Here is a 27,738-nt window from a genome sequence, read left to right as displayed (position 1 = left end):
CATGATCGCCAGACAAATAGTTTTAAGGGGATGGAAGTTGGCTGGAGTGCCCTCATTTCAGGAGCGGTGCTCGGAGATGGGGAGCGTTTAATAGAGGGGTTTAAGTATTGATTCTGTTTGTATACGTTTTGCTTTTCTTTGTTTAATATGAATCAATAAAAAAATGTAAATCAAACGACTATGACAGCGAAAAATATTGTTGACAATTATTTTTATTGAATAAAGAGCCTCACAGCACAATCCAAAATACAATATTGGGATTATTTTGGTCAAATAAAGTGCTACAGAACAGAGCATTACAGATGTGAGATATTGCTTAAATATAATACAAATATAATAAATATTTATTATTATTATTAGTAGTAGTAGTAGTAGTAGTAGGAGAATTATTACAGTGAATATTACATAACTACACTGAAGTGATTTTTATGTCATACTTTTTTTCATTTTAATTTAGCTTTAATTTTGGAGTGTTTGTGTAATTATTTTGAAGTGTTTGTGACAGTCAATCCGTAAAAGCCAGTCGCTACGTGACTCAATGTGATTATTACAACGCAAAAGGCAGCTTAATTATGTACTCTGTTTGTGCCTCACAATACAAAGTGAATTAGCACTGTGTTTGCTGTCATCTGCTACAAACAGCAAGCGATTTTCATTAAGGAGTTTTCAAGCACTCATATTTGAAGTGCACAGTTCATGTAAATTTTATTTATTACGTTAAATGGCAGCTTTTGCTGATGAATAATCTCACTAGGAGATAATGTGATGTTAATTGTGTGCTGAATGTTTATGGAATGACATTCGTAGATCAGATGGTATCGGTTTTTGGTAAAGGATCGTTTTTACGAGCACAAGTACGAGTGAGTATTCACAATTCCGATTCCAGTTTCGGGACATGCCTAAAAAAAACAAAAAGCATGATGAATAATTGAATGTTACCCGGTGATTTACAAAAATAAAATAAACCAAATAAATTCAGCTCGTTACATGATGTTGAGCTTTATACACAAACTCTGCCATATAATATTTTATTTATTAACCAGTGCTCATAATATCCTAATATTTTAAGCACAGAGATACACAAAATCAATCACTAATCGGTGATGTTTTATTTAATTAGTTTAGAGCTGCTGTCTGCTTCAGCAATTACGATTTACCACCTATTTAAAAAAAATAAAGTTAGTTCAATAAGCTAATATGGACCCCCAAGATAGAGCTGCAAGTTTAAATGGACAATACTGTGCGGACCACAAGAGCCAAGAGAAATAATAGCCTACATGTGGGTATAAATTATCCCTAGAAAGATTTATTAGCCTAGTACTAATAATATTTACAGTATGTTGAGTGAAGTTGCTGTAGAGCAACGAAGTCCTTTATAGTAACCACTGCACGTCCGCTCCTGAAAACGCTACAGGAGCACCGGCTTGACTGCACAAACACTTTCATGACAGCGAAAAGCAGTAGCAGTTAGTGCTGTCAACAGGACTGAGCAACTAAATTCAATTTTTTCCAGGTAGGGGTATAAATCTTTCGAGACATCTGATTTTTAAATTGACATTGTCTCCTAAGTCCACAAGAGGGTGCAACAAATCAATATAAACCACTCAGCACTGTTACAGCGATTGTTTATTGCAAAGAACATATCTGGCTGTTAACAAATGCGTGTAAAATTATACAGTTAAAAGATTTAGCCAGTTTATATTCTCAAATCAAATGTAAAACAAGAAGTGTTTCAAATGACGCTTCTATGTTAACTTAGTGTTGTACGCAGTACCTATACCATTGTCAAAGTACTACCACAGCTTTATAATACCTGCGGTTCCAGAATGTTTTTCATTAAATACAGTTGAATGTACGTACCTAATGCTTATGCAGCGTGACAGTGATAAGAGAGCGAGACATCACAATGCTTAATGTCGAGCCCTGTGTTTTAACAGGTGTTTTCCCCGCCGACTGCATAATTCCAGCCAGAAAGTTTGGAAGAAAAAGTCCAAATGGACTTGATTTCAAAGCCGCATTCCAGAGCTCCGGTGTGGGAATATTTTGGCTTTAAGCCGAATGAGAGATGAGAGCCCATTAACGTGAATGAGCCGGTATGACGACTTTGTTTAAAAACAGTGGCAACGAAAAGTGGGAATACAACTAAACTAAGAGCTCATCTAAAACATAACCATTCTATCCAGTTTTCTGAGCTGGGAACAGAAACCACAGTTGGAGATGGTGAAGAGCCTCCCCGACTTAAATTGTTTTTTTTGACATTCCAATTCCAATGTCTGAGTATTCTTAAGAATTAAAAGTTCATTGCTCTTTGAAAGGGTGCACTTGCATTATTATGCTATTACATTATTATTATATCAGTGGTATAAGATGACAATAAATCGTCCAACAAAGTTAGTTATCGTGACAGGCCTACTCACAGGAGAAGTTTTGGAGCTTGTAATAGACAACGTTCTTATTTTTGAAAGTGTCTCTGCTGTGTGTGATGCCCTAATGGTTTTTACTGGTTGCCAGTATGTCACAATGACCTGTGATATGACAAAACTATTCCTAACTGTTTCAAAATAAATTAATGTTAGTAATTTACAATTAATGTAATTTTACTTTGTGGGGCATACATAACTGCAGAATATAACTTGCAAAAGTGTGGCTAAGGGCACTTAAAAAATAAAAAATAAAGGTATCGGCCTAAAATTTCCTGATCAGTGCACCACTAGTGAAAATAGAAGATTAAATAGAAATTGATGTATTTTACTAAATGACTAAAATAATAGCCCAAATAAATAAATAACAATACATTCTTGAGAATGGTATCAGAAAAAATGATACCGGGATATTTTACCCCAGTAGTGGGGGTAAGATGGCTTTTCATAACTTTTAAATTGGTGAATAACATTGTTTTTAAGGGGGTATGCCCCCGTAACTTCTCTTTATTTGCTTGTCTTTGTTTGTTTGTTTGTTTAACGAGGTCATTTCTTCTCAGCTCTGGTTTAATAACAACAGTCATCAAATCTGTTCAACTGTCTGAATGTAAAGAATGAAGAATGAACACCAACCTGTTTGTTCGTCAGTGTGTTCGGTTTTAATTCTGCATGCTTCTGGATAAGCCATATCTTCACTCTCCTCTTTAATAAACATCTTTACAACAGTGTCACACAGATTTCACTTGTTTCCTGGAGTTTTACAATTCTCCCGCCGAAAATAAACACTGGAAATCAAACTTGTGAAATCACTGACGAAATAAAACAGATGAAAGACACACATTTATTCTCATTCAGCGTGGAGAATCTTCTTCTTCTTCTTCTTCTTGTATACCGGTGACTAACAAACTATTATAGCTCTTTACCGCCACCTAAAGCATGGACCAGATACCTTTTTTTCTTCTTTGTAACCTACAAGAACAAAGTAACAGTGAGGTACTGCGGACAGTACACATACATAGTCAGTAATATCTTTGACTACATTTTTAGGGTAATGATTGCTTTTGGATTACTTGTGACTTGATTGTTGTTTATTTTATGTCTCATTCATTTGAGTAGGATTAGCTTGTAAACTACAAATTGCCTGTAATGAGGCTACATTTTATAAAATTTATGTAAGGTGGACTCAGTATTTTTTTAACAAAAAAAAGTTTAACTCCTAAAGACATGAACTGTAATTTTGCAGTATACATATTCAACAATGGCGTGCTGTAATATTTGTGTGATCTGAAAGAATATTTTTTCTAATTATTACATCTCTCATGGAGTATACTAACACCATTAATTAAAAGAATGGGAGTGTGATTAAACAAAAACCCACAACTTAAGTGTGCTCCAAGTACACATCTTAGGATAGATGTAATATTTTAACAACTTATAGTCTTTAAAATAAACAGTTGCACCCTTTAAAGTAATAAAGTAATCAAATGAGACAAACTCCCATTGCCCATTGAAAATATCAGAGATAAAAAGGATATTTGTGCAGCCCATGGGAAAATCTAACTTCACTTCAAAATTACTCATATTTATTTCCTTGTAATACGTTGATAAACAGATTCTTTGAGAATGCATGATGATGTTCCTGTTTTATCATTGTTTCTACTGTGGGGGGGTCACGTGACGTCATGCAAGAAGCAGACGTGTGAGCGACGAGTTCTGCGCACTTTGCTAAATTTTTAATTATTTTTATGTTATAATCTGGTGAAATTTGATACACCCAGTTACACATTTGCTCTTTGAGGCAAAACATGGCAAAGAGGTCAAAATCCTTGGGCTCTGGAGACATTAAAAGACACTTACGTGTTCAGGATGAAAGCCCCGACAGGCCTACAGACCGGGGACTCGATTTGGATGGCACGGCGGGAGAGGAGATCCAGTGTCAGTTGTCCAACATGTCGGTGATGTTGACGAAGGTTCTTGCTGACTTTGAGGATCTCGCTGTAATACGTCGATGGATTACAGCGATGGAAATAAAATTCTCTGAGATAGTTACAAAAGTGACTGATGTCGAGAGACGAATCGATTTTCTTGAATCTTCGGAGAGGAAATTAACTGCTAATCCGCCCGTGGGTGTGTCTTTAAGTTGATTTGGAACATCTCCTTGAAAACCTTGAAGATCTTGAGAATAGAAGCCGCAGGAATAGTGTTTGAATTGTTGGAATTCCTGAGCATGAGGAGGGCAGAGATATGGTGAAATTCCTAGATGAGCTTTTCCCGAGTCTGCTCGATATAACAGGCCACAAGCTGGAAATCGAGCAAGCTCACAGAGTCCCAGCTCACAGATCTGCTGAGGGAGACAGGCCCCGATCGATTCTGGCCAGATTTCTGAGATCATCTGATAAAGATCTTGTGTTGTGCCAGGCGAGGAGCAAAGGGAAGCTTTCTTGGAAGAACCATAATATTTTCTTGTTCCTGGACTTTGCGAGTTCGACAAGAGAGAAACACGATCGGTTCAAGGAATGTAAGAAACTCTTACATCAGCGAAAGATCACTTATGCTCTGATGTTTCCGGCCAAACTGAGAATAGAAACGAAGGTCGGTCGCAAAGTATTTGCATGTCCCAGTCAGGCAAAGTCTTTTATTGAATCAAAGGGTGAGTAAACTATTGGGTGTTTCTCATGTGAGTGGGTCGACTCACTGTACTTACTTGGCTTTTGAGGAAGCTGGGCGTCATTTCTTTTTTTTTTTTTTTTGTGTTGGCTCCGCCCAGCGGCTTAGAGCTTGTTTTGTGAATAATACTTTTCCTTAAAGAAACTTTTGCACTGATGAAAGATTAATATTGCACTGAAGTTCACCGCCAGTTTGAGAGTGGACACTACAGATGACCGCAAAATATCTACATGCTCACACAAAGGATGTCTTTTGTAAAGTTGACGGATTGTGTAAGGCCTCCGAGTGAATTCATTTGACCATCCGGGGAACCGGGATGCCGGTTTTGTTTCTTTTTGTATTGGTTCCACCTAGCGGCTGGAGTTTGTTCTATTGAATAACACTCCTTTGGAACAGCTGTGGATTAATCTGTTCATTCTTCGTGCTTATTCCTCCTGCTGGCTGTAGTTTGTTTTGTTGAGTATTTTTACGGGATATTCGAATGATTACGTCATCCGCTGAACTCATAACAGCTGGCTCACGGAACATTCGTTTGTCTGTCCGAGGAATCTGAACGGTTTTATATCAGCTGGATTTTTCAGCTTTGTGGAAGATCACATCCTTGAGACAGTTCTGTGAATGAATCTACACGTTTTTTGTGTTCATTCTTCCTATTTGCTGGGGTTTATTTTACAAAGTATTTTCTGTTATGTAATTTGAGGCAAAATTGAGCATTCCGATGGCAAAGTTGTCGTGGGGACTTGTGTGCGTTCATGGACCTTTTGAGTTTAGAGGGATTGTCGCCGGTTGGCGCTGTTGTGCGCGGGGTTAATGCGCACGTTTTTCTTTTTTCTGTTTGTTTTGTTCAGGGGAAGTTCAGGGTTTGATTGTTTCACTAATGGGGAATGTGGTCTGTATAACTTTGTTTTTGAAACACAATCTATTTTTTCTAATATGTCAAAATGTTAATATGAATAAGTTGTCTCTCTCCACGTGGAATGTGAATGGGTTGGGGCACCCCATAAAAAGAAGGAAGGTTATTACTTTTCTTAAATGTAAGAAATATGATATAGTGTTTCTTCAAGAAACATATCTCTCCCTGCAGGAAGCTGAAAAATTTGGGAAGATATGGGGTGGACATGTTTTTTTTTAGTGCTGGCTCAAGGAAGAGCAAAGGAGTCATTATATTGGTAAATAAACATCTACAATTCAAATGTCTCAAACAGATTAAAGATAAATTAGGGAGAGTCATTATTGTTTTAGCTGAAATTCAAGGGCAAAGGTTGATTTTGGCTAATATTTACGCACCTAATGCTGATGATCAGGGCTTTTTTATAGATCTTGAAGGGATGTTGCAAGCTGCTGGCACCCCTCATGATATAAAATTGGGAAGAGACTTTAATCTTTTGATGGACTCAGTCCTTGATCATAGTGAAGCAAAAGTGTGTAAACTCCCTAGAGCAACATTGACGCTTCACAGGATGTGTAAAAATCTTGGTCTTACAGATATTTGGAGACTTTTGAACCCAATAGATTAGAATAGATTTTTATTTTGGGTGTCCAAGTCCCTCATTTCATCTGTTGTTGATTGCTCAATTGGAAACATCTTAGTCTCAGATCATGTCCTGGTGAGTTTAGAGGTTTTACCATATACAGAGAAAAAGAAATCATATAGTTGGCGCCTTAATGTGTCCCTTTTGCAAAATCCTGATTTCCAACAAATGTTAAAGACTGAAATCAGTGTTTATATGGAGACCAACTGGTCCTCGGTATCCTCTGTGGGCGTGGCTTGGGAGGCACTTAAGGTCATTCTTAGGGGTCGGATCATACAGTATGCCTCATTCATTAAAAAATCCAAAGCACATGAACTTGTGGAGTTGGAAGGAAATATTAAAAGTGCCAAGGCTGAGCAGAAGTGCGGTATGTCATCTGATGGCCTCAGAGAATTGACCCCAATTGAAATATAGATATAATACTATTTTGTCACGGAAAGTTGAGTTTTGATTATTCAGGGCAAGACAGTCATACTTTGGGTCGGGTGACAAAGCAGGAAAACTTTTGGCTAGATATATACAGCAGAGAGAGTGTTTCTCTACCATTCCCTCAATGAAATCTGGTGGTGGTGAAATATTTACCTCGGCCATTGATATTAATAATGCTTTTAAAGAATTCTATTTTGATCTTTATAGTTCCAGGTCTTCATCCACTGATGAAGATATTAGGAACTTTGTGGAACCATTAAATCTCCCTAAACTGACGACCGTGCAAAAAAAACTCTCTCGATTCTGAGATAGCCTTGGAGGAGCTTGACGAGGTAATTAAGGCCTTGCCTACAGGCAAGGCTCCGGGGCCTGACGGCTTTTCCTCTGAGTTTTTTAGATCCTATACTACAGAACTGGCTCCATTTTTGTTAGAAGTTTATACAGAATCATTAAAGAATGGAAAGCTTCCTCCAACCATGACACAAGCCCGGATTAGTCTGATTCTAAAAAAGGACAAAGATCCAAGCGAGTGTAAAAGTTACCGCCCAATTTCCCTGATCCAGTTAGATGTAAAAATTTTGTCCAAAATTCTGGCTAATCGATTAAGTAAAGTTATGACATCACTTATACATATAGATCAAGTGGGGTTTATTCGAGGCCGTAGCTCTTCTGATACTATTAGGCGTCTCATCAATATCATGTGGTCAGTAGCGAATGATCAGTCTCCGGTCGCTGCCATCTCTCTTGATGCTGAAAAGGCGTTTGATTTGGTAAAATGGGATTATCTTTTTAAGATTTTGGGAAGGTATGGGTTCGGGAGTACATTTATTGGTTGGATTAAGTTACTTTATAGACACCCTGTAGCAGCGGTACAAACAAATGGGTTAATTTCAGATTATTTTACTCTGGATAGGGGCACCCGGCAGGGTTGCCCTCTTTCCCTATTATTGTTCTGCCTTGCCCTGGAACCATTAGCAGCCGCGATAAGGAAGGAGGATGATTTTCCAGGCGTGACGGCAGGTGGTGTGGCGCATAAGCTTCTGCTTTACGCAGATGATATTTTATTATGCGTCTCCAACCCTACTAGATCTATGCCTTGCCTCCACAAAATTATTAACTCCTTTTCCAAATTCTCAGGATACAAAGTCAATTGGTCTAAATCCAAAGCTTTGGCTTTGACAGCGTACTGTCCAGTAACGGCCTTCCAGCGAGGTGCCTTTCAGTGGCCCAAACAGGGCATTAAGTATTTGGGGATTTTATTCCCAGCAAATTTGTCTGATTTAGTCAGAGTTAATTTTGATCCCTTAATAAAAAGATTTTCAAATGATGTGGACAGGTGGGCTTCATTACATTTATCTATGATTGGGAAGGTTAATGTTATTAAAATGAATTGTATTCCAAAATTCAATAACTTACTGCAGTCTCTCCCTGTAGATGTCCCCCTCTCTTATTTCAAGCAATTTGATAGCATAGCGAAGTCCTTTATTTGGAATGGTAAACGTCCCAGGTTAAATTCCAATAAGTTACATAGGCCGATTGACAAAGGTGGGTTAGGCCTACCCAAGATTTTGTTTTATTATTATGCATTCAGTCTTAGACATTTGGCTCATTGGTCACTTCCACCTGAGAGAGCTCCTCCCTGGTTTTGTATTGAAAAGGAAGTTCTTGCCCCTATCTCGCCACTGCAAAGCCTTTCGATTAAACTAGCCAGAGAGGTTAAGTCGCATCCCGTTATTTTGCATTTGCACTCGATATGGACAAAAGTGTCCAGAGTGTTTAATTCTGATATTTATTTAAACGTAGCCTTGAGCATATGGCTGAACCCTAAAATATGTGTTAATAAGTCCCCTTTCTGTTGGTCAGATTGGATTGTGAGGGGGTTAATACACTTGGTGACCTATATGAGAGTGGAGTATTGAGATCTTTTGAAAATCTGATTCAACATTTTGGGATTCCCAGATCTCAATTTTATAAGTATTTACAGCTGCGCCATCTGCTCTGCTCTGTTTTTGGGAGTTGCATACACCCCCCTAGAGCGGCAGATAATCTGGAAGTGGTGATTGCTGCTTTTGGGAAGGGTCATGAGGCATCAGTGTATTACTCCCTGTTAATTCAGTGTCTGGGGGAGGGAGCTTTAAATTCTCTCAAAAGATTATGGGAAGATTTAAATTTGTTATTGGAGGAGGGAGAGTGGGCTAGGATCCTAAAAAGCATCAGGTCTGCATCTAGAGATGCAAGGATCCGTCTGATGCAATTTAAGATTTTGCATCGGTTCTACTGGACCCCCTCTAGATTGTACAGGCTTGGTCTTAAAGACTCACCCACCTGCTGGCGATGCCAGTCAGAAGACAGGGACATAACCCATGTTTTTTGGGGTTGTATTAAGATTCAGGAATTTTGGTTGAGGATTCAGTATTTTGTGTGTGACGTACTGGACACTCAGTTTTCATTTTGCCCCAGACTTTGTATTTTGGGTGATGGAGGGGTCCTGAATATTGCAGATAAATATATGAAAAGCTGGGTCCTAACCAGCGTGATGATTGGCAGACAGCTAATCCTTAGGGGTTCGAAGTCAACTGATGCACCCTCATTTCGTGAGTGGTGCACCGAGTTGGGTAAAGTGGCAGCTTTTGAGGAGATGACTTCCAGACGGCTGGGGAACCTGTCGAGTTATGGCAGAAAATGGGGCAGTTATTTGTCTCATTTGGAGAGGTCCTAGTGTGGGGCAGTGGAGGGAGACACATTTTATTATTTTTATTTATTTATTATTATTTTTTTTCCTATATGTTGAACTTTGTCTTTTTTATGTACTATTTGTGTGTCTGTTTATATGTGGGTATTTAGTTATTTTATATTGTGTGGGCGGGGGGTGGGGTTATAAAGGATTTTAAGTTGATTCCTAATGTATAATTTTGTGGTTAAATTTATTTTTGTCTGTCTTGGAATCAATAAAAAATGTTAATAACAAAAAAGAAGTTTATACTGAATCATTAAAGAATGGAAAGCTTCCTCCAACCATGACACAAGCCCGGATCAGTTTGATTCTTAAAAAGGACAAAGATCCAAGCGAGTGTAAAAGTTACCGTCCAATCTCCCTGATCCAACTAGATGTAAAAATTTTGTCAAATATTTTGGCTAATCGATTAAGTAAATCTATTACATCTCTTATACATATAGATCAGGTGGGGTTTATTCGGGGCTGTAGCGCTTCTGATAACATTAGTCGTCTCATCAATATCATGTGGTCAGTAGTGAATGATCAGTCTCCGGTTGCTGCCATCTCAATTGACGCCGAAAAGGCATTTGATATGGTAGAATGGGATTATCTTTTTAAGATTTTGGAAATGTATGGGTTCGGGAGTACATTTATTGGTTGGATTAAGTTACTTTATAGACACCCTGTAGCAGCGGTACAAACAAATGGATTAATTTCAGATTATTTTACTCTGAATAGGGGCACTCGGCAGGGCTGCCTTCTTTCCCCATTATTGTTCTGTCTTGCCCTGGAACAATTAGCAGCCGCGATAAGAAAGGAGGATGATTTTCCAGGGGTGGTTGTGGGAGGTGTGGCACATAAGCTTCTGCTTTATGCAGATTATATTTTATTATTTGTCTCTGAACCTACTTGATCTATGCCTTGCCTCCACAGAATTATTCATTCCTTTTCCAAGTTCTCAGGATACAAAGTCAATTGGTCTAAATCCGAAGATTTGGCTCTGAAAGCCTACTGTCCAGTAACAGTTTTCCAGCCGGGTGCCTTCCAGTGGCCCAAACAGGGCATTAAGTATTTGGGGATTTTATTCCCAGCAAATTTGTCTGATTTAGTTAGTGTTAATTTTGACCCTTTAATAAAAAGATTTTCGAGCGATGTGGGCAGGTGGGCTTCATTACATTTATCGATGATTGGGAAGGTTAATGTTATTAAAATGAATTGTATTCCAAAATTCAACTACCTGCTACAATCTCACCCTGTAGATGTCCTCCTCTCTTATTTCAAGCAATTTGATAGCATAGCGAAGTCCTTCATTTGGAATGGTAAATGTCCCAGATTACATTTCAGTAAGCTGCATAGGCCGATTGACATAGGTGGGCTAGGCCTACCCAAGATTTTGTTTTATTACTATGTGTTCAGTCTCAGACATTTGGCTCATTGGTCACTTCCACCTGAGAGAGCCCCTCCCTGGTTTGTTACTGAACAGGCAGTTCTTGCCCCTATTTCGCCATTACAAAGCATCTCTATCAAACTAATTGGAAAAGTTAAGTTACACTAGACGCCACAACTTCAAAGGCGTATGTCGATACAACTTGAATGGAATCGTTTTTAATGCTAACAAAATGTCATAAAAATGGTTTGTTTCATGAATCAAACTACTTGTTTTTATTATAAAACAAAAATGTAGAATCTTTTTAGAAACTAAGACATTTTCTCTGCGCACACAGTCGATGCAGAACGCTGCTTGGAGTCACTGATCCAGATTTAGCTTTTCTCATCCCATTCTCCCAATTACAGGGAGCTCTAACACGGAGCAGTTCGGCTGCATAAGTCAGTGAACTGAGCGAGTATTTCACCCTGTGTATCATGTCGTGACCAGTGGAAGACTAGTTTTATAATCCCTCTGTCTAAACCCATTTACTGATTTTTTAATGCAGTGTGTATTAACACATGAATCAAAAGCGTTTCACTCAACTGAATGCTAACCTCATATTACTCTAAAACACAAAATGCGCATGCATGTTAGTGAGCTGATTGACAGGCGATGTCTGTATCTAAAAGGTGATTGGATCTTTTACCTGCAAGGCGGGACTTCCTTTCTACAATCATTGACTGTTGGGTACTAGAGCTTCTTGGTTGGGCATTCCAATTTCTCCTATTCATTTAAATAGAAGGGACTAGTCTCTCTCTGCTAAATAGTATCTAGCCTCACACTCTATAGAACAAAAATGCCAATCATGCACTATGTCTCCTCCCCTAAGTTTGCACACTTTTACTCTTGATTTCTCGCAATACAGGGACAGTAGATGTGTATAAAAGCAACGCGTTACTTTATTTAGTAACTCAAAAAAGTAATCTGATTAGGTAACGTGCATTACTTTTATTGTGTTACCCCCAAGACTGTTGACCAGAATATATAACGTGACAACAACAACTGTGAAAATATTCCACTCAAGTTCAGTTAAACAAGCACTAGATTCCCCACACAGAATGAGAATTGAATGTGTGACTTTCATCTCTTTTATTTCTACAGTGATAGCACAATTTTTATTTCCGACCTCGATCGTTGTTCCAGTGTTTATTTTCAAGTAGGAGGCGGGAGAATTTTGAGTTGTCTGTAACGCAGCAAAACTCCAGGAAACAACTGCAATCTGTGTGATACTGTTGTTTATTAAAGAGGAGAGCGAAGATATGGGTTATATCAGAATTTTCTTCCTTCAAGACAGTGATTCATCTCTCGTCTAGAGGTCCTCTTCTACCTTGCCTTCGATATAAAAAAAATCCTGGTGCGCGCCCTATTCAGCTCACTTGCACAGCGATTCCACTCTCCTCACTAAAGTGGACCACAGGGAAGACAAAGGTTATGCCCAACTACCCCCTGTGGAAGAGGCGGTAGCGGCACATCTCTGCCCGGCGAGTAGCAGGGCGTAGAAATTATGCCTGTTCATCCTTCAAAGCCGTGTCGACTGATATCCGTGCTGGCTGACAAGGCATACTCAGCGGCAGGCCAAGCTGGTTCTGCACTCCACGCGATGGCGGTGTTCCAAGTGTTCCAAGCTAAGCTCCTCAAGTAAATGGACGAGCAAGGCTACGATCCAGAGACATTCAAAGAGCTCCGCACCGCTACGGACTTAGCGCTGCGTGCCATGAATGTCACTGCACAGGTCATTGGCAAGTCAATGTGCAACCTTGTGGTTTTCGATGTTCCCATCTGGCTGACCCTCATGGAGATGCGTGACGCAGAAAAAGTCACTCTGTTTGATGCTCTGGTGTCTCCAGCGGCTCTATGGATAGATTTGCTGAGCGCTACGTCATGACTCAGCAACACTCACAGGCTATGAGAAAGTTTATGCCTAAACAGAGCAATACTTCATCACAACCGGCTTGCTCCCGCTCTGTCTCGGGCCAGCGCCTGGCTAAAACCCCCACGCCTGCTGCCTCAGCACCGCCACAAATCGCAGCCGGTAAAGCCACGCAAGCTGTTGCCCAAATGAAAGCATCTGCATCAGCACCGGCCCCGCACAAATGGGAAAACACCACCCGCGCAGCAAAAGCGCTCCTGACAGGCACAGCCCTATAAAGAGGAATGCAGAGCTCGACATTCCTTCCAGACCTGTCCCGAAGAAAGCTCGATTGGAGACATGACACTGTTCCCCTCTTCCCCACTGCTGTTTGTCGGGAAAAGAATATTGTTGTTCAAAATGTTGTTTCTGTGTCTCACATCCAAGCACATGCAATAAAGAATGCAAAAAAGTATACAGTGCTCGTTACACATGCATGAGATGCTCACACATTTTCAATAAAGAGCTCTTTCGGAACACATGCGCATGTTCAGCACACAAACATGCCACCTGTCAATCAAAGAGGGCACAGCTGATACTAGATAGCAAATTATAAAATGATGCACTCTGGATTACTTTCAACAGCAGAATAAGAATATTAACCTTCTAATAAGTGACACAGGCCTAGGCTATCACAAATACAGCCGGTTATTTTTTGTTATTGACGTTTTAATCAGTCTGCTTGTCTGGTCGGATAAGTAAAATTCTCTTTCACTTGCCCCTTCAAAAATCCACTTGTCCTGGACAAGTGTTAATGTCGAGCCCTTATTAAATATTGTATTCAACATTCTCAGATATAAAATATTTTCTTCTGCAGTATAATGCCTAAAGTAAATGTACATTGTTTTAAAGGAGTTTTAGATATTATTTTGGAAAACAAGCAAAAAAAGACTAATCAAAAACGTATTTTGTTCCAGTGTATAATGAGCTAACACTACACTCTCTCACCTTTATGTTCACTTCGATCCATCTTTAACTCACAAAAAACAAACTTTCTCTTAACCCTTAGCGGCGACGTAATTTTATTATTAAATTTCTGTCACACAATCCTCCAACTTTCACAACTGTCCATTACCACCAGAGCTGTTACCACACACAGCGCAATTGACAGCACTTAGAAGTGATCAAAAAGGATGTCCAAAATGGCTTTTGGATTATAAACTCAGAGATGTGGATTCGGACGGTAATTAAATAACCACACGACCTTGGTGTTTGTCAAAAAACAGTAGGTAATTTGGCTGGGAATTTTCTCATGGGAGGTGGGAGAAAAACACTGACATTTTGGATTTGGATGGCAATAACATCACTGACTACCCCCTGTAAATGCTGGAATTACCTCATGTCCCCATGTAAAATAATTGCCATCTGAATAGGGCTTAAATGTAGTGAAAATATCATGGTTACTTGTGTAACCTCCGTTCCCTGATGGAGGGAACGAGAAGTTGTGTCGATGTTGTGACACTAGGGGTCACTCTTGGGAGCCCGAGACACCTCTGGTCTTTGATAAAAGGCCAATGAAAATTGGCGAGTGGTATTTGCATGCCACTGCCCCGGACATACGGGTATAAAAGGAGCTGGTATGCAACCACTCATTCAGGTTTTATGCTGAGGAACCAATATAAGGTCCGGCCATTTCAGCAGGTAGTTCAGCGTTGTGGCAGGAGGGACACAACATCTCGTTCCCTCCATCAGGGAACGGAGGTTACACAAGTAACCATGACGTTCCCTATCTGTCACTCACTCGACGTTGTGTTGATGTAGTGACACTTGGGGTCCCTATACGAAACGCCACAATTGGCTGAACTGTGTTATGTGAACTGGCGGTTTGTGGTGGGCAGACTACTGTGTGCCTCATAGCCAGCACACCAGGTCGTCACGTAACCTCCCCCAACATAGTTATGAGTGTCGAACGGCCCTTTGGGGACAAGTCAACTACCCAAAAGATAGAAACAGGCTAACCCAGTCGTGGTCTCTTTTCTCCTTCTTTTTTCCACTCCCTAAAAAAGAAGGGGGATTATCCGACTGGGCCACCAGGTCTAGTCAGGGGGTGTCCCTCCCAAGGGGAAGATACCGCGGAGACCACACCTCGCCCAAAGAGAGGGGGGATATTTAAGTGGAAGTCTTTCCAACCATGTGGAGAGTCTTCAAGGTAGATCCTACCCAACGGGGGGAGGAGTTACTACAAACATGGAGACTGGGACAGAGGGGATCTGCCCAAGGAAGACACAGTTTTCCAACAGGGAAATGAACTAGCGGAAGATATATATCGCATAGGGTTAGCCTTACAGGGAACCGCCACATGCGGAGCACCTACCCCAGAACAGGACTCTTAGTTAGCACGTGAACTGGGCCAGCAGCGAGTCTCTCCGAAAACTCGATTGCCACAGGGCTCGGAGGAAGTCAACCAGGGAACAAAGTTTGTGAACACTACTGGGAATTAATGGCACACATCTTCAGCTCAAAAGGAGGTGGAAAGTGCTATGTGCAAGCGATACACCCGGCCGGCTATCCCAGGCTTATCCGCTTGTATTGCATGCCACTACCTGGCATGAAACCGGTTCAACCCGGAGGTTGTAGAACCTTGCAAAGGTGTTGGGTGTTGCCCAGCCTGCTGCTCTGCAAATGTCTGTTGGAGAGGCACCCCTGGCCAGGGCCCAGGAGGCCGCTACACCCCTGGTAGAATGGGCTCGTAGCCCTACTGGGGGTGGAATGTCCTGGGCGTGATATGCCATAGTTATGGTGTCAATGAGCCAGTGGGCGATCCTCTGCTTGGAGACAGCGCTTCCTTTCCGCCGTGCACCAGAGCAGACAAAGAGCTGCTCAGTGATGCTAAAGCTCTGCGTGCGATCCCAATAGATGCGTAAAGCGCGCACCGGACACAGCAACGACAGGGCTGGGTCTGCCTCCTCCTGGGGCAGCGCTTGTAGGTTCACCACCTGGTCCCTAAAAGGGGTCGTGGGAACCTTGGGCACATAGCCCGGTCAGGGTCTCAGGATCACGTGAGAGTAGCCCAGACCAAACTCCAGGCACGTTTCACTGACAGATAATGCTTGCAGGTCTCCTACCCTCTTGATGGAAGTGAGCGCAGTCAGGAGGGCAGTCTTCAAGGAGATTGCCTTAAGCTCGGCTGACTGCAAAGGCTCAAAAGGGGGCTCTCTGTAGACCCTGAAGAACTACAGAGAGGTCCAATGAGGGAATGAGGCGCGGTCTGGGGGGATTCAGCCTCCTGGCGCCTCTTAGGAACCTGATGATCAGTTCGTGCTTCCCTAAGGACTTACCATCGACTGCGTCGTGGTGTGCTGCTATGGCGGCAACGTACATGTCGCGAGGAGCGTGAGGTCCGAGAACCACGCCTGGGCGGGCCAGTAGGGTGCTACCAGGATGACCTGCTCCTTGTCCTCCCTGACCTTGCACAGGGTCTGTGCAAGTAGGCTTACTGGGGGAAACGCATATTTGCGCATGCCAGGGTGCCAGCTGTGCGCCAGAGCGTTTATGCCGAGGGGGGCCTCAGTCAGGGCGTACCAGTGTGGGCAGTGGGGAGGATTCTTGGGAGGCGAACAGGTGCACCTGTGCCTCTCCGAATCGACTCCAAATCAGCTGGACCACCTGAGGGTGGAGTCTCCACTCTCTCCTAAGGGTAACCTGTCATGACAGCGCGTCCGCTGTAGTGTTGAGGCTGCCTGGGATGTGAGTGGCTCGCAACGACTTGAAGTGCTGCTGACTCCAGAGGAGGAGACAGCGGGCGAGTTGTGACATACAACGAGAGCGCAGACTGCCTTGGTGGTTGACATATGCTACCATTGCCGTGTTGTCTGTTTGAACTAACACGTGCTTGCCCTGGATCAACGGCCGAAACCTCCGCAAGGTGAGCAGAATTGCCAACAACTCGAGGCAGTTGATGTGCCAATGCAGTCGCGGGCCCATCCACAAGCCGGCAGCTGTGTGCCCGTTGCAAACAGCGCCCCAGCCCATTTTGGAGGCGTCCATCGTGACCACGACGTGCCTGGAGACCAGTTCTAGGGCAACACCTGCCCGTAGAAACGAGAGGTCGGTCCAAGGGCTGAAAAGACAGTGACACCCACCTGGGCACCAACGCCAGGTGGCAGTGCTCTGCGGGCATAGGTGCACCGCGAGCGCCTTTATCCACCGGGGGATTGCCGAATAGCCCCTGGCCGCCCCACCATTGAGGGTAGTGAGGGCGGGGAAGCTGAAAAGATCGGGACCGGGCAGTAAAAAGTGCCTCCCACGAACTCGTCAGCTCTTCATGCACTTCCGGGAAGAAAAGAACAGGGGCGGGGCGTGGCTTTGAGTGGAGCCGCGAGCCCAGGAACCAATCATCGAGCCGCGAGGGTTCAGGGAAGAGCAGAGGGTTCCACTCTAGCTGACGCTCGCGGCCGCCCAGGAAAGCATGTTGTCATCTCCGCATCAGCCTGTGACTGGGCAATCGTCCCCGAAGGGAGGAGCCCAGCTGAGGATTCCGCGTCCGACTGGACGAGCCCGCTCTCCGATGCTGCGCTCGAGAGCTCATCACTTTCATGGGCTCCGAATAAGAGGTCGAACTCACCGTGAGACGAGCCGGCGGACTCATCTGGAAGCCCGATCGGGGCAGACGAGCGTGCTGGGGAATGGGAGGTCCGCGGGGGGATACCCAGTGGAGGCGGTCCCATTGGGGTCCCCAAATCGCCCCCAGTGCTAGCCGCGCTGGCCTCATACCCGTGGGTAAAAAACCGAGGCGGGGAGCCTCTGGGGTGGCTTGCTTTCTTACGAAGGCGAGCCGCAACCGCATCGTTGCCATGGACATGTCCTCGCAATGAGAACATGACCATCCACGAACGCTGTCTCTGCGTGAGCAGTGCCCAGACACGAAAGACAGCGATCGTGTCCGTCAGAAGGCGAGAGATAATGAGCGCAACCAGGAATAACACACAATCAGAAAGGCATCTTTAAAAAGACGTTCCGTGTGTGCCGCTCTTTTAGAGAAATATACTCTTATTTCTGCCGAAGCGCACAGGGGTATTCTCTGCATTGCACCAGTGCAGAGGGGGGAGAAGCCGCTGAAATGCGCCATCAGATCCAGCAGAGGTGAATGAACAGTCGTGGGAATTCAGCTCAGTGAGCATGACCATTCGGCTCCGAAGAGAAAATCTGAATGAGTGGTTGCATACCAGCTTCTTTTATACCCATATGTCCGGGGGAGTGGCATGCAAATACCACTCGCCAATTTTCATTGGCCTTTTATCAAAGACCAGAGGAGTCTCGGGCTCCCAAGAGTGACCCCTAGTGTCACTACATCGACACAACATTGAGTGAGTGACAGATAGGGAACTTAGTGTATGTAATCTTCTGACCCACTGGAATTGTTATATAGTCAATTAAAAGTGAAACAATCTGTCTGTAAACAATTGTTGGAAAATGTACTTATGTCATGCACAAATTAGATGTCCTAAATGACTTGCCAAAACTATAGTTTGTTAATATTAAATCTGTGGAGTGGTTAAAAAATGAGTGTATGTAAACTTCTGACTTCAACTGTAATTATATATACACTATATTGCCAAAAGTATTCGCTCACCCATCCAAATAATTGAATTCAGGTGTTCCAATCACTTCCATGGCCACAGGTGTATAAAATGAAGCACCTAGGCATGCAGACTTCTTCTACAAACATTTGTGAAAGAATGGGCCGCTCTCAGGAGCTCAGTGAATTCCAGCATGGTACTGTGATAGGATGCCACCTGTGCAACAAGTCCAGTCGTGAAATTTCCTCGCTACTAAATATTCCACAGTCAACTGTCAGTGGTATTATAACAAAGTGGAAGTGATTGGGAATGACAGAAACTCAGCCACGAAGTGGTAGGCCACGTAAAATGACAGAGCGGGGTCAGCGGATGCTGAGGCGCATAGTGTGCAGAGGTCGCCAACTTTCTGCAGAGTCAGTCGCTACAGACCTCCAAAGTTCATGTGGCCTTCAGATTAGCTCAAGAACAGTGCGTAGAGAGCTTCATGGAATGGGTTTCCATGGGCGAGCAGCTGCATCCAAGCCATACATCACCAAGTGCAATGCAAAGCGTCGGATGCAGTGGTGTAAAGCACGCCACCACTGGACTCTAGAGCAGTGGAGATGAGTTCTCTGGAGTGACGAATCACGCTTCTCCATCTGGCAATCTGATGGACGAGTCTGGGTTTGGCGGTTGCCAGGAGAATGGTACTTGTCTGACTGCATTGTGCCAGCTGTGAAGTTTGGTGGAGGGGGGATTATGGTGTGGGGTTGTTTTTCAGGAGCTGGGCTTGGCCCCTTAGTTCCAGTGAAAGGAACTCTGAATGCTTCAGCATACCAAGAGATTTTGGACAATTCCATGCTCCCAACTTTGTGGGAACAGTTTGGGGATGGCCCCTTCCTGTTCCAACATGACAGCGCACCAGTGCACAAAGCAAGGTCCATAAAGACATGGATGAGCGAGTTTGGTGTGGAAGAACTTGACTGGCCTGCACAGAGTCCTGACCTCAACCCAATAGAGCACCTTTGGGATGAATTAGAGCGAAGACTGTGAGCCAGGCCTTCTCGTCCAACATCAGTGTCTGACCTCACAAATGCGCTTCTGGAAGAATGGTCAAAAATTCCCATAAACACACTCCTAAACCTTGTGGAAAGCCTTCCCAGAAGAGTTGAAGCTGTTATAGCTGCAAAGGGTGGGCCGACGTCATATTAAACCCTATGGATTAAGAATGGGATGTCACTTAAGTTCATATGCGTCTAAAGGCAGATGAGCGAATACTTTTGGCAATATAGTGTATATTTCCCCTCAGGCTATCCATCTCATGAACAGTTAAAACTGTACCATTGAGCAATAATTACAGTATGTGCAATTTACAGTCTAGTCTTTTTATATTTATCCAACACATCCAACCTCTTCTGCCATTACATTCCCTTGCTCAGTATATAACAGATTTGTTTTTAGATTTGCACTATGTATGTGTATGTATGTATGTGTGTGTATATAAACTACCGGTCAAAAGTTTTGAAACACTTACTCATTGTTTATATATATATATATATATATATATATATATATATATATTTTCACATTTAGAATAAAGTCATCAAAATTATGTAATAATATAAATGGAACTATGGAAATTATGTTGTGACTAAACAAAATCCAAAATAAATCAAAACTGTGTTATATTTTAGCATCTTCAAAGTATTTACCCTTTACCTAGAATTTGCAGACATGTACTCTTGACATTTTCTCAACCAGCTTCTTAAGGTTTCACCCTGGGATACTTTTTAAACAGTACTGAAGGAGTTCCCATCTATGTTGGGCACTTATTGGCTGCTTTTCTTTATTATTTGGTCCAAGTCATCAATTTCAAAAACATTTATTTTTATTAAATTTTAGTTTTATAATGAAATAAATTAATATGGTGGCACAATTATATTTTTGTCTACAAAATTAATTTCAAACATTTAAGCATACGCCTTCAGATCAAAAGATTTTTAAGATCATGAGAAACATTTCAGTCAAGTGTTTCAAAACTTTTGACCAGCAGTGTATGTATGTGTGTATGTATGTGTGTGTGTGTGTGTGTGTATATATATATATATATATATATACACACACACACACACACACACACACACTTACATTTATTCATTTGGAAGATGCTTTTATCCAAAGCGACTTACAAAAGAGGAACACATAAGCGAATCATCTTGAGACAGTGTATGAAAAGTGCCGTATTACAAAGTTTCACTAGCATCAGAATAGTATTCAAAACAGAATAAAGTGCAACAGGATTTTTTATTTTTTTTTAATGACTGGTTAAGTGCTCATGGAAAAGATGTGTTTTTAGTCGTTTTTTTGAAGACAGAGAGTGAGTCAGCTTCACGGATGGAGTTGGGAAGGTCGTTCCACCAACGTGGTATGATGAAGCTGAAAGTCCGAGAAAGTGTTTTGGTGCCTCTTTGTGTTGGTACAACAAGGCGACGTTCCTTAGCCGCCCGCAGGCTTCTAGTGGGTGCGTAGCTCGGCATAAATTATTTTAGGTATGCTGGAGCAGACCCAGTGACTGTTCTGTATGCCAGCATCAGAGCCTTGAATTTGATACGTGCATCAACCGGCAGCCAGTGGAGAGAGACAAGGAGTGGTGTAACATGCGCTCTTTTGTTCATTAAAGACCAGACGTGCTGCTGCATTCTGGATCATTTGCAGGGGTCTAATTGCACATGCATGGAGGCCTGCAATGAGAGCATTACAGTAGTCCAGTCTAGTTATGACAAGTGATCGGACAAGCAGTTGTGTGGCATGTTCAGAGAGGAAGGGTCTTATCTTCCTGATATTGTAGAGTGTAAATCTACATGATCCTGCGGTCTTTGAGATGTGGTCTGTGAAATTTAGTCTGTTGTCGATGGTTACCCCTAGATTTCTGACCGATTTGGAAGGAGTTACTGTAGTTGCACCCAGCTGCATGGTGATGTTGTGTTCAACAGCAGGGTTGACTGGAAAGACAAGGAGTTCAGTCTTGGCTGGGTTGAGTTGCAGGTGGTGCTCCTTCATCCAGGCCGAGATGTCTGCCAGGCAGGCAGAAATATATATATATTAGTCTTATTGTGTGTTCTATATATACTTTATATTCTATTACATTTTTTATTCAATTTTTAATTATTTTTAATTATTATCTCTATCTTGTTGCTGTTTTTTATTGTTGTGCACTGGAAGCTCCTGTCACCAAGACAAATTCCTTGTGTGTAAGAGTACTTGGCAATAAAGCTGATTCTGAAAATGTTAATCGTGGCGAGAAATCTTTGATGTGCAAAGGCCTTAAGGTTTCTCTCCAGTGTGAATTCTCATGTGCATATTAAGGCTTCTTATACGAGCAAAACTCTTCCCACACTGAGAGCATATGAAAGGCTTCTCTCCAGTGTGAGACCTGATGTGATCCTTAAGGTTTCCTCTAGAAATGAAACTCTTTCGACATATAGGGCACATGAAAGGTTTCTCTCCAGTGTGAATTCTCATGTGTACTTGAAGAGATCCTTTACATGTGAAATTATTACCACACTGAAGGCATGTGAAAGGCTTCTCTCCAGTGTGAAATAGCATGTGTCTTTTAAGACCAAATTTTTCCATGTAACTTTTTCCACACTGAGGACACGTGAAAGGCTTCTCTCCAGTGTGATTTCTCATGTGCTTTTTAAGATCTCTTTTCCGTCTGAAACCATTTCCACACTGATGGCAAGTGTAGGGTTTCTCTCCAGTGTGAATTCTCATGTGCACATTAAGGGATTGTTTAGATGTGTAACTATTTCCACACTGAAGACATGTGAAAGGTTTCTCTCCAGTGTGAAATAGCATGTGTCTTTTAAGACCTAATTTGTCTATGTAACTTTTACCACACTGAAGGCATGTAAAAGGCTTCTCTCCTGTGTGAGTTTTCATGTGCCTGTTAATATCTCCTTTTCGTATGAAACTCTTTCCACACTGAGGGCATGTGAAAGGTTTCTCTCCAGAGTGAATTTTCATGTGTGTCTGAAGACTTTGTTTCTGTCTGAAACTCTTTCCACACTGATGGCATGTGAAAGGTTTCTCTCCGGTGTGAAATCTTTTATGTCTCTTAAGGCCAAATTTCTTTGTGTAACTTTTTCCACACTGAAGGCATGTGAAAGGCTTCTCTCCAGTGTGCTTTCTCATGTGCTTGTTAAGATATCCTTTATGTGTTTCTTCAGTTATGAAATGATGAGGATTCTGATACTGATGTTCCTCCTTCACTTCATTCAGTTCTTGACTTTCTTCTTCCACTTCTAAGGGTTCTTGATTTTCCTCTTTAATTTCCATCAAGTCTAAAAAGAAAATATCAATGAATATCAAAGAAAAGCAATAAAAATGACCCTCAATGTAATGGAAGTCTATATATTTATATATACAGTATATACAGTTATGCTCAAAAGTTTGCATACCCTTGCAGAAATTGTGAAATTTTAACATTGATTTTGAAAATATGACTGATCTTTTAGTTAAGGATAGTGATCATATGAAGCCATTTATCATCACATAGTTGTTTGGCTCCTTTTTAAATCATCATGATAACAGAAATCACCCAAATGGCCCTGATCAAAAGTTAACATACCCTTGAATGTTTGGCCTTGTTACAGACACACAAGGTGACACACAGGTTTAAATGGCAATTAAAGGTTAATTTCCCACATCTGCGGCTTTTTAAATTGCAATTAGTGCCTGTGTATAAATAGTCAATGAGTTTGTTAGCTCTCACGTGGATGCACTGAGCAGGCTAGATACTGAGCCATGGGGAGCAGAAAAGAACTGTCAAAAGACCTGCGTGACAAGGTAATGGAACTTTATAAAGATGGAAAAGGATATAAAAAGATATCCAAAGCCTTGAAAATGCCAGTCAGTACTGTTCAAATCACTTATTAAGAAATTCAGGGATCTCTTGATACCAAGCCAAGGTCAGGTAGACCAAGAAAGATTTCAGCCAAAACTGCCAGAAGAATTGTTTGGGATACAAAGAAAACCCACAGGTAACCTCAGGAGAAATACAGGCTGCTCTGGAAAAAGACGGTGTGGTTGTTTCAAGGAGCACAATACGGCGATACTTGAACAAAAATGAGCTGCATTTACTGCGTCAATGCCACAAAAAAGCCCGGTTACAATATGCCCGACAACACCTTGACATGCCTCACAGCTTCTGGCACACTGTAATTTGGAGTGACGAGACCAAAATAGAGCTTTATGGTCACAACCATAAGTGCTATGTTTGGACAGGGGTCAACAAGGCCTATAGTGAAAAGAATACCATCCTCACTGTGAAGCATGGTGGTGGCTCACTGATGCTTTGGAGGTGTGTGAGCTCTAAAGGCACAGGGAATCTTGTGAAAATTGATGGCAAAATGATTGCAGCATGTTATCAGAAAATACTAGCAGACAATTTGCATTCTTCTGCACGAAAGCTGCGCATGGGACGCTCTTGGACTTTCCAGCACGACAATGACACTAAGCACAAGGCATAGTTCACCCTCCAGTGGTTACAGCAGAAAAAGGTGAAGGTTCTGGAGTGGCCATCACAGTCTCCTGACCTTAATATCATCGAGCCACTCTGGGGAGAGCTCAAACGTGCGGCTCATGCAAGACGACCAAAGACTTTGCATGATCTGGAGACATTTTGCAAAGACGAATGGGCAGTTATACCACCTGCAAGAATTCGGGGCCTCATAGACAACTATTACAAAAGACTGCACGCTGTCATTGATGCTAAATGGGGCAATAAACAGTATTAAGAACTAAGGGTATGTAGACTTTTGAACAGGGATCATTTCATTTTTTTCATTGTTGCCATGTGGTTATCCGAGTTACCGTAGACTCTGTCAGTTCGAACCAGTCTGGACATTCTTTGTTGACCTCTCTCATCAACAAAGATTTCCATCTGCAGAACTGCCGCTCACTGGATGCTTTTTGTTTTTGGCACCAGTCACCAGTTGGTTGTATTGCACTGTATTGACATTCAGGCTGTCGGTTGATAGTAAGTTGTTAAGAGAATATATATAATAATAATAATAATATAATTTATGACAGTCCGGTGTGAGATATAAGAGTAAGAGTAATAAAGTGCAGTGCTGATGTATTTTGATCGTGGGAGATCAAGAGTTCAAAAGTCTGATTGCTTGGGGGAAGAAGCTATCATGGAGTCGGCTGGTGCGGGTCCCGATGCTACGATACCGCCTGCCTGATGGTAGCAGTGAGAACAGTCCATGGCTCGGGTGGCTGGAGTCTCTGATGATCCTCCGAGCTTTTTTCACACACCGCCTTGTATATATTTCCTGGAGGGAGGGAAGCTCACCTCCGATGATGTGTCTGGCAGTTCGCACCACCCTTTGCAGTGCTTTGCGGTTGTGGGCTGTGCTATTGCCGTACCAGGCGGAGATGCAGCCAGTCAGGAATTAACGTACCAATTTCCTTCCGAAACAGCAAAATCTGTACATTATTCCAAACTTTTGGCCCCCAGTGTATCTATATCCACAGTAAATGAGTCCTATATCGACATAACCTGAAAGGCTGCTCAGCAAGGAAGCCACTGATCCAAAACCTCCACAAAAAAGCCAGACTACAGTTTATAAGTGCACATGGGGACAAAGATCTTACTTTTTGGAGAAATGTCCTCTGGTCTAATGAAACCAAAAATGAACTGTTTGGCCATAATGACCATCATTATGTTTGGAGGAAAAAGGGTGAGGCTTGCAAGCCGAAGAACACCATCCCAACAGTGAAGCATGTGGGTGGCAGCCTCATGTTGTGGGGGTGCCTCAGGAGGGACTGGTGCACTTCAAAAAATAGATTGCATTATAAAGGAAGGAAAATTATGTGGATATATTGAAGCAACATCTCATGACATCAGCCAGGAAGTTAAAGCTTGGTCACAAATGGGTCTTCTAAATGGACAATGACTACAAGCATACCTATAAAGTTGTGGCAAAATGGCTTAAGGACAAAGTATTGGAGTGGCCATCACATAGCCCTGACCCTAATCCAATAGAAAATGTGGGCAGAACTGAAAAGCATGTGCGAGCAAGGAGACCTACAAACCTAACTCAGTTACACCAGTTCTGTCTAAAAGAATGGGCCAAAATTCCAGCAACTTATTGAGAGAAGCTTGTGGAAGGCTACCCACAACGTTTGACCCAAGTTAAACAATTTAAAGGCAATGCTACCAAAAGTATATTTAAACTTCTGACCCACTGGTAATGCGATGAAAGCTGAAATAAATAATTCTCTCTACTATTATTGTGGCATTTCACATTCTTAAAATTAAGTAGTGATCCTAACTGGATTTTTTTCTACGATTAAATGTCAGGAATTGTGAAAAACTGAATTTAAATGTATTTGGCTAAGGTGTATGTAAACTTCTGACTTCAACTGTATATCACCCATGTGAAAAACTTACTGGCCCCTTAAACTTAATAGCTAGTTGTGCCACTGTGGTGAACAGGGCGGGGCTGAGCGGCGCCTGGGCAGAGCGAGGCCGGGAAGATAAATGGCTAATGAGTTCCACCTGTGTGCCACACCGGTCTCGCGTTCCAGTGAGAGGCGGTGGGAGTATTTGAGGGGAGGAAACAGCAGCAGATGGAGAGAGAGAGATGCATGAGCAATGTCTTTGTGTGTGAAGTTGTTTTGAACGTGTCTGCTGAAAAGCAGCACGTGCAGTGAATGTTTCAGCTGAAAAGCCTTATTGTGCGACGCTGAAAAAACATGTTCCAAGATGGTGCCGAGGATGGCAGCCGTGTTGCGAACTCCAACACAACTTAGCAGTTTTTTGTTTTTAATGTTATATGTTATCAGTGTTACTGTATATGACAGACAAACTATTCTGGACAATGGCGTTTCATTCACACATCGGAAACCAAGCTTTGAGTCCCACAACGCTGATGATGCTCTATTTACAAACACAGAAGCTGAGCCCTTTGTTTGGAACGCGTGGCCGCAACCAAAAAAAGCGCAGCCGAAAAAGGGGAAGGAGAGCTGCCGTCCGCGTCAGATGCCGTGCCAACTGACCTCCACTACCCAGCATTCTTCTGCCGAATGTTCAGTTTCTGGACAACAAGCTCTGCAAACTTAGGGCATGAATCTCCTACCAACGAGAGACGTGAGACTGCTGCATTATCCTGCCTTACAGATAATTGGATATCTACTGAAGTTCCAGACTCGGCAATCAAGCCTATGGGGTTCTATGTGCATCGCACGGACAGAACTAAAGATCTCTCAGGGAAAAGCATAGGTGGGGGCGTATGTTTTATGATCAGCAATTCATGGTGTGATCGAAGGAACGTACATTCTAATCAAGCTCCCCTGATCTGGAATACCTCACGCTACAGTGTCGACCATTCTGGTTACCAAGGGAATTCACGGCTGTCATCATCACAGCCGTGTACATTCCACCACAAGCCAACACAGAGCAAGCACTAAGGGAACTGTATGGGACTATAAGTGAGCAGGAAACTGCGCATCCTGAGGCACATTCATTGTTACAGGGGACTTTAACAAAGCCAATCTCAGGATAATCTCGCCTAAATACTACCAACACATCACATGCAGCTCACTGAGGGAAAGGGTTTTAGATCACTGTTACTCTCCCTTCCAGGATGCTTACAAATCCATCCTCTGCCCACCTTTCAGAAAATTGGACCACTCTTCCATTCTGCCCGCTTACAGGCAGAAACGGAATCAGGAAGCACCCGCCCTCAGAACGATCCAGTGCTGATCAGACCAATTGGATTCTATGCTACAGGACTGTTTTGATCACATTAACTGGGTGATGTTCCAGTCCACCTCTGGTGATGATATAGAGGTCTACGCAGATTCTGTAACGTGTTTCATTAGGAAGTGCATAGAAGATGTGGTGGCGGCCAAAACAATAAGGATCTACCCAAACCAGAAACCGTGGATTAACGATGTTCATGCAGCACATAACGTGTGGACCTCCGCTTTTAATTCCGGGAACACTGAGGAGTATAAACATGCCCGTTACACTCTCCGCAAACAATCAAAGCAGCCAAACACCAATACAAAAACAAAGTTGAAGCACAGTTCAACACCACCGACGTGAGAAGTATGTGGCAGGGAATT

The 27,738-nt window shown here is 42.5% G+C and overlaps 1 protein-coding gene across 1 annotated transcript in view; it reads right to left on the bottom strand.

The window, feature by feature from the left end:
* Nucleotides 1-27,738, bottom strand: part of LOC127450574 (oocyte zinc finger protein XlCOF6-like) — a 66,801-nt gene that overhangs the window by 17,887 nt on the left and 21,176 nt on the right. The window contains exon 2 of the mRNA XM_051714809.1: nt 21,927-22,943. Coding sequence (XP_051570769.1) covers nt 21,927-22,943 — 1,017 coding nt within the window. The remainder of the gene's footprint in view (nt 1-21,926; nt 22,944-27,738) is intronic.

The sequence above is a fragment of the Myxocyprinus asiaticus genome, chromosome 13 (genome assembly GCF_019703515.2).
Source record: "Myxocyprinus asiaticus isolate MX2 ecotype Aquarium Trade chromosome 13, UBuf_Myxa_2, whole genome shotgun sequence".
Lineage (NCBI taxonomy): Eukaryota > Metazoa > Chordata > Actinopteri > Cypriniformes > Catostomidae > Myxocyprinus > Myxocyprinus asiaticus.
This window is presented reverse-complemented; position numbering and strand designations above follow the sequence as displayed.